Source organism: Hemicordylus capensis, chromosome 14 (assembly GCF_027244095.1).
Source record: "Hemicordylus capensis ecotype Gifberg chromosome 14, rHemCap1.1.pri, whole genome shotgun sequence".
Classification (NCBI taxonomy): Eukaryota; Metazoa; Chordata; class Lepidosauria; order Squamata; family Cordylidae; genus Hemicordylus; species Hemicordylus capensis.
Window position 1 is genome coordinate 2,065,984 of NC_069670.1, and position 8,378 is coordinate 2,074,361.

Here is an 8,378-nt window from a genome sequence, read left to right on the forward strand (position 1 = left end):
GCTACGTTTCCACAAGACAGAGAGGAGAGCATGCAAACGCAGAGCACCCTTCCCCAGAAAGCTGCCTCTTGCAAATCTCCACAGCAAATCAATGCGAGCCATTAACTGCAGAGGCAAACAGGAGCCGCACAAGACACACCTGCTGGGGTCAAAATCCCGCCCATGATCCATGGCATGTGGGGGGACTGGATTTGCACTGGGTGGGCCTTGCCTCATTCAAGATCTGTGCCCACACCGGACAGAATTCCAAATGAAGACGGTGGCAGGACAAAACACCTCCCCTTGCTGCCCCTCATGCCTACAGCGGCCTCTCAAATCCTCCTCGGTCTCCTCCTCTCCATCATTCCTACCCTTTTCTCTCTTGCTGCTTTCTTACTATGCCTGCAGCTCCTGATTGGACAGTTCTGTGATGCTACCCTCCCACTCTTCTTTCAAACCTCTGGGAAGACTTCCCTTTAACCCCCTGGCTCCTTGTCCTCAACTGGAATGGACACTACCGAGGAACCGGCCTCGACACCAAGTCAGACCCAGGGTCCACCTCGCTCAGTATTGTCTACCCAGACTGGCAGCGGCTTCTCCAGAGTGTCAGGCAGGAGTCTCTCTTGGAGATATCGCCAGGGAGGGAACTTGGAGCCTTCTGCACGCACCCAAGCAGGTGCTCTTCCCAGAGGGGCTCCACCCCTGAAGGGGAATCTCTTACAGTGTTCACACATGTCGTCTCCCATTCAAAAGCAAACCAGGGTGGACCCTGCTTCGCAAAGGGGGCAATTCAGGCTTGCCGCCCCAAGACCAGCTCTCCTCCTTCACGGCTCCTTCAGCCTCCTCATGGCTGCATTTGCCCCAGTCTGTTCCCATGTCTCTCCCTCCACCCAGGGGCAGATCTAGGCCCTGGGCAGAGGCTTGCTGATATAGGCCTCTGCTGATTTCCTGCCCTTTGCTAATCTTGGAGCAGTGCTTTGCCTACTGGCGAGGAGGCTGCCGGTCGGGATGTGCAAGAGCCGGTGCGGCAGTCCTTCGATGGACCACCCTCCCACCCCCGCCGTCACATCCCCCCCACTGGCACAGGTGCCCAAACCAGTGGCACAGGCCTGCTGCGTACCTTCTTGCAGCCACTGGCCACTCCTGGTACGATGTTGACTGGGGCTGCTGTGCCCGTGGCTTTGACAACAGCGCCAGCAGGGGAAACCCTCCCTGCTACTTAAAAGGTTAAAAAAACACCAACCGCCGCCGCCGCCAAACTTTCTGAATGCCAGCTCGGGCACATCCCTAGCTGCCGGTGCTCCTCACAGCAGTCACCACACAATCATTTCTTTTTTTAAAAAAAAGCACACACAAAACACGAAGAAAAAGCCTGCAAGCAAGCGGATGCCGACAGGTTTTGACAATGTGCCCAGCACAGGTGGGTTTTCTGACACAAACTAGAAGGCCAAAACAACCACCATTGTTGTTATTTTGGGTGCCTGCAAAGAAAACAAGGATTGTCAAGAGGCTCACAAAGAGCATTGCAACCCCAATATTCTGTTCCCATTGTCAGGTTGCCATGGAAGAACAAAGGCAGCTTTTTCTTTTACCCTTCTGAGTAATCATCTGCATTACTTCTGAGTAACAGTCTGCACTGCATTTCTGAATAACAGCTTCTGTTTCCGGACTTTCATAACAGCAGCCCTGCTGGATCAGGCCAAAGGCCTATTCCGTCAAGCACCCCGTCCCTAACAGATGCTTCCAACCAGATGTTTCCAAGAAACACAAACAAACCAGCCAATCACCAGCCTTTGTTCTGGGCATCTGATATTCAATGATATACTGCCCCTGAAGGTGGAGGTTCCATTTAGCCAGGGCTGCACAACCTTGGTCTTTTGAACTGCAGCTACAGTGGTCAATAACCAGGAATGATGGGGATTGTAGTTCAACATCTGCAAGTGGACTGAAGTTGTGCAGCCCTGCCTCTAGCTGCTATCATGACTAATAGCCACTGATTGGCCTACCCTCCCCAAATCTACAGTAATCACTTTCCAAAGGCCTGAAGACAGAATTAATGTGTTTAATTGCTCTTTTAAAAAATCCTTTCACCGTGCCATTCCAGAAGAATATATCTTATGAGCACCTTTTCTTCATTAAATGTTTTTAAAATCCAACTTATCAATTTTGGGTTGTAAAAACAGTCTCATCCACTGTTCCCTTTGACAGGGATTCCCAGATGCTGTTGCCTACAACTCCCAGCATCTCCAGTGGCCTCTGGCTAGGGATTCTGGGAGTTGTAGTCAACAACATCTGGGAATCCCTGTTACAAGGGAACACTGGTCCCATCACTCATATTCCCCGCTCCCCCAAATTTGTTTGACATTTCTAATCTTCACAAACTGAAGCCCTATTCACATGTCATGTTCAAGATTCACATGTCATGTTCAAGCTATGTAGACAGGTATAGTTATTCACATATTATGCTGAACACAGGAACAACAGGACCTTTTTTATCGGTTACATGCATTTGAAGGGCCAGGGTCGCTTTTAACATGAACACAGGTATTCACACAAACACAGATGTCTGTAGGGGTGTACAGACATCTCCACTTGCACATGTCTGAATAGGGCTTATGACTTGAGTAAGGTTGTACTTTCGAGTCAGTGTCAACTCCTGGCAACCACAGAGCCCTGTGCTTGTCTTTGGTAGAATACAGGAGGGGTTGACCATTGCCTCCTCCTGCGCAGTATGAGAGGATGCCTTTCAGCATCTTCCTCCATCGCTGCTGCCCAATATAGGTGTTTCCCATAGTCTGGGAAACGTACCAGCGAGGATTTGAATCGGCAACCTCCTGCTCCCTAGGCAAGTGACTTCCCCACTGTGCCAGTAGGACCTAGAAATGGAATAATGTTTCCAAGTCGGTGTGGGTGAAATAATCACTCACTCCACATCATTGCTTTGCAGAATGTGGTATGAAGGAGAAGATGATGATCTCACACTGTCTTTCGGCAAGGAAATACATTGTGAAGAGTGACAACATCCAGACAAAATAACCCATTTGAGAACAGCGGGAAATAACTAGCCTTGAGAATATTTTCTTTAAAGGAATAATTTCCTAGCAAGATTCCATTTGTCATTGGTTGGACCACTATGATTCCAGGATGTCTTCTACATGCTGATATATTATTATTATTATTATATTTATATCACGCTTTTCCTCCAAGGAGCCCAGAGCGGTGTACTACATACTTAAGTTTCTCTTTCACAACAACCCTGTGAAGTAGGCTAGGCGGAGAGAGAAGTGACTGGCCCAGAGTCACCCAGCTAGTATTATGGGTGAATGGGGATTTGAACTCGGGTCTCCCCGGTCCTAGTTCAGCATTCTAACCACTACACCACGCTGGCTCTCCATATTTAACAACATGAGTGCCCAAGTCATGAGTGTCGAGTCTCACTGTGTCCAGTGGATGAAACAATGGACCTCCTGGATGCTCCAAATCAGTTTCCCTATTTGCAAAATGACGTAAGTGTCACAGTCTGCACAGGACAAGCAACACAGCACAAAGAAAGCAATACTTTCTGAGACCAGACCCCTGAAAGCTTTGAAGGTACACAGAAGTCTTCTCCAGGAGACCAATGCTAGTGTTTGGAGCAAAAACAGATGATGTAAGCAAGCAATTTGCAGCCCAATTAATTATGTTTTGTTGTTTTGCCTTTTTTTTTTTAGGTTGTTGGAAAATTTAAAAACTAATTTTAGGACCTGGATTGCCAACCATCTGCCTTTGCTCTTGCTAGGATGGTAAACAACCACCTGACTGGATGATGGTAATGACAACTGAGCTTAATGATCAGGCAAGGAAACCGTGTGCGTATTAGATAAAATCTGTGTATGGCAGGGTGTGAGTGTAAAGGAATAATATGGCAACGTGTGCGTAACACAGAGCAGATACATGGGTGTGTGCGTTTTATACGGATAGAGAATGCAGGAAGCCATGATATAGAAATAAACAGAGGAATACAAACAGGCCAAATCAAGAGGGAGAGAGGGAAACAAAGTTTAGATATTTTGTAAACAGGTATGAGAGTGAGCTAATTATATATAGAGAGAGATAAATATAGCCAGATAGAGATAAATACTGTGAGACAGGACAGATATGTGGGTGTGTGCAATTCAGACAGACAGACAGACAGAGAACATAAGAACAGCCCTGCTGGATCAGGCCCAAGGAAGCCCATCTAGTCCAGCATCCTGTTTCGCACAGTGGCATGCTGGATGGACATTTCATACATAGAGAGCATGCATGCTGGATGGATATTTCTAGACAGACAGCGTGTGAGTGTGGAGAGGGGGAGAGAAGAGGGAATTTATACAGAGACAGAACTATAGACAGATTACATTTGAGAGGGGGAAAGAGATTTATATTTGATATGACCTGTAAATAAATATAGCTAAACATCTAAAACCTTGTATAGCTCTGAGGGAGAGGCGATAGATCGATCGATAGATATGTCGGTCCTAGTGTTGGGACTAGGACCAGGAAGACCCGAGTTCAAATCCCCCTTCAACCAGGACACTCACTGGGTGACTCTGGGCCAGTCTCTCAGCCTAAACTACCTCACAGGGTTGTTGGGAGGGTAAAAATGAGCATGAGCTCCTCAGAGGAAGAGCGAGATATAAATGTAATATATCTCAGAGAGAGAGAGAGAGAGAGAGAGAGAGTCTATAGGAGAGAAGAGGGAATGTATATACAGAGCGAGATGGCTGCATTTGAGGGGGGGAGATGGAGCCAGGGTGGCAGCAGGAGGAGGAGGAGGGCGGCGCTGGGAAGAGGCAGGGCTCGGCCTCTCTCCACCCCTGGGCGCACTCACGGGCCCCCTGAACGAGGGAGAGGCCGCCTCCGCCTCCTCCTGCTGCTGGGTGTGGGGCTGGGCCCCTCCTCTCTGCCCCCTTCTCCTCCTCCCCCTCCCTCCCTCCCGCCTGGCTCCGTCAGGCGCCGGCCGGCCAGTGCGGCTGCTGCTGCTGCTGCTACCTGAAGGGCGGCCCGGCAGCCTCCCAGGAAGCCCTCCATGCTGGCGGCCGAGGCGGCGGGGCTGCGGCTGAGGAGGCGGCGGCTCTCCCCGCCCTGACGACGCTCCGCCTCCGCCTCTCCCTCCGAGCCCGCCTCCTCCTCCGCAGCAGCCCGGCGGCCATTCCGAGGCGCGGAGGAGGAGGGCGGAGGCGGGCCTGGGCCGGGGCGGCGGCCGTTGGCGCTGCTGCTGCTGCTGGGCACCGCTCCCATCGAGGCGGGGGGCCCGGCCCGGCCTGGCCCGTGCGCCGTCTGGGCGACTGAGGGGGGCGGCCTCTGGCCCGGCCCGGCTGCATTGTGACATGAGGAGGCGGCTGCCGCTGCGGAGCCCCCCCCCCCCCCCAGCGCAGGGCGGTGGCACCACCACCTCCTCCCACCCACCACCTGCTGCCTTTGGACTACAGCTCCCAGGATCCCCCGCTCCCCATCCCTGACTGCACCACCTCCCACCCACCACCAGCTGCCTTTGGACTACAGCTCCCAGGATCCCCCGCTCCCCATCCCTGACTGCACCACCTCCCACCCACCACCAGCTGCCTTTGGACTACAGCTCCCAGGATCCCCCGCTCCCCATCCCTGACTGCACCACCTCCCACCCACCACCAGCTGCCTTTGGACTACAGCTCCCAGGATCCCCCGCTCCCCATCCCTGACTGCACCACCTCCCACCCACCACCAGCTGCCTTTGGACTACAGCTCCCAGGATCCCCCGCTCCCCATCCCTGACTGCACCACCTCCCACCCACCACCAGCTGCCTTTGGACTACAGCTCCCAGGATCCCCCGCTCCCCATCCCTGACTGCACCACCTCCCACCCACCACCAGCTGCCTTTGGACTACAGCTCCCAGGATTCCCCCGCTCCCCATCCCTGACTGCTTTCAAACAGACACATAGGAACCCAGGAAGGCCCCTATCCTGAGTCAGACCCCCTGGGTCCTTCTACGTTGGGTCCCCAGATGTTATTGGACTTCAACTCCCATAATTCCCAACCAAAGGCCACTGGGGCTGGGGATTATGGGAGTTGAAGTCCAATAACATCTGCGGACCCAACGTCGAGAATCCCTTCTCTAGCTCAGGATTGTCTGCCCAGACTGGCAGCGGCTTCTCCAAGGTGGCAGGCAGGAGGCTCTCCCAGCCCTAGCTTGGAGATTATTATTATCATTATTATTATTTTCACATTTATATCCCACTCTTCCTCCAAGGAGCCCAGAGCGCTGGACTGCATACTTGAGTTTCTCTTTCACAACAACCCTGTGAAGTAGGTCAGGCTGAGAGAGAAGTGACTGGCCCAGAGTCACCCAGCTAGTTTCATGGCTGAAGGGGGATTGGAACTTGTGTCTCCCCGGTGCTAGTCCAGCACTCTAACCACTACACCATGTAATCTCCCCCACCCCTCCAAGTTACAGTACTGGCTGCATGTACTTTAGATGCTGCATGTGGGTTACCAAATCCTTGTTTGTAAATCTTTGTAGATCTATGATGTGCAAACAACCACTTTGTATATAATTGTGCTTTGGTAACATACTGTATGCTTTGGTAGTTTGTTGGTTCAATAAAAAAATCTTGTCCTATTTTTAAAAAAATCAAAAAAATCATGTCCTAGCTTGGAGATGCTGCCAGGGAGGGAATTTGAAACTTAGATGCTCTTCCCAGAGCAGCTCCATCCCTTAAAGGGAATCTCTTCTAGTGCTCTAGTCTCCCATTCATATGCAACCAAGGCTGACCTTGCTTAGCTAAGGGGATAAGTCATGCTTTCTACCACAAGACCCACTCTCCACCACATAGGAAGCTGCCCTATACTGAGTCAGACCATTGGTCCATCTAGCTCAGTATTGTCTTCACAGACTGGCAGTGGCTTCTCCAAGGTTGCAGGCAGGAGTCTCTCTCAGCCCTATCTTGGAGATAGGGTAGGTAGTTTGTTGGTTCAATAAAAAAATCTTGTCCTATCTTGGAGATGCTGCTAGGGAGGAAACTTGGAACCTTCTACAAGCAAGACAAAACAATGAAATACCTAGTAGATGTAAAGGTATATTGTGATATCAGTGATAACAAAATATATAAACAAGTAAAGAATGAGGGTACAATGTAAAGTAACCCAATGGGGGATAACACAGTTATCAGAATGCCAAAACAGACAGACACAGACAGACAGACAGCGCTGAACAATGTTACAAACAATGGGTAATGACACAGTTATCAGAATGTGGAAATATACAAATTATGTATAGTGCTTATGCAAGCTTCCAAATGCTTCCTCAGCTAGAACTGTATCTCTCGATCTTCAAATGCTTTCAAATACAGTCTTGAAATAAAGGTTACGGAATAATAATGTAACAATTTAAAATCCAAAAATGCAAGTACAGAATAATCAATCATCCTTTTGCCAACACTCACTTTGTTCCCTATTGCATAAGATGTTTCCACATTCCGATAACTGTGTTACTCATTGTTTTTCTACATTGTTCAGTCATCTGTCTGTTGCAGCATTCTGATCTGTGATACTTCTTTACCTCTTCTGTTATTATTGATATCCCAATATACCTTTACATCTATTAGGTATTCTATTGTTTTGTGTTCTGTATCAGTATCTTTGAAGAAGCCAGATAGAAAAAGCATCGATGTTTTTGAACTTTGGTGCTGGAGAAGACTTTTGAGGATACCATGGACAGCTAGGAAAACAAACAAATGGATCATAGAACAAATCAATCCAGAATTTTCACTCGCAGCAATGACCAGGCTCAAACTCTCATACTTTGGACACATTATGCAAAGACCCAGCTCCCTTGAGAAGTCCATAATGCTGGGGGAAAGTGGAAGGAAAGAGAAGAAGAGGACGACCAGCCGCAAGGTGGAAGGACTCGGTTATGACAGCAATGAATGCACCACGGAGAGACCTTAAAGGCCAAATTGAAGACAGATCACCCTAGAGAGAATCCATCTATGTGGTCGCTAAGAGTCCACACCGACTTGAGGGCACTTAATAAATCAGTCAATGTATCTACCCTTCCCATTTTCTCTATCTTCTGCATGCAAGCATGTGGGTGCTTTCCCCAGAGGAATATCTCACAGTGCTCACAGATGTAGTCTCCCATTCAAATGCAAACCAGGGCAGACCCTGCTGAGCAAAGGGGACAATTTTGTGCTTGCTACCACAAGGCCAGCTCTCTTCCCTGAGAGAGACGCACTCTTAAGATGCATTTATTCACCCAAGCTTTTTAACAAGACGTGGTTTTAAACTGTCAGTGTTTTAATTTCTGATTTGATTTGTTTCATGTTTGTGGCAACCCACTCAAAGACATGAGTTTTGGGTGGTGTACAGATATAATAAATAAATGAATGAATAAATAAA

The 8,378-nt window shown here is 49.4% G+C and overlaps 1 protein-coding gene across 4 annotated transcripts in view; it reads right to left on the reverse strand.

Moving 5' to 3' along the window:
- Window positions 1–5,413, reverse strand: part of PRUNE1 (prune exopolyphosphatase 1) — a 33,208-nt gene extending 27,795 nt beyond the window's left edge. The window contains exon 1 of one of the 4 annotated variants that reach the window (XM_053278292.1): window positions 4,993–5,413. In XM_053278292.1, the coding sequence (XP_053134267.1) occupies window positions 4,993–5,241 (249 nt within the window). In that variant the 5' untranslated portion in view covers window positions 5,242–5,413. The remainder of the gene's footprint in view (window positions 1–4,992) is intronic. The other 3 variants (XM_053278289.1, XM_053278288.1, XM_053278291.1) reach the window with 3 other exon arrangements.
- Window positions 5,414–8,378: the final 2,965 nt, after the last annotated feature.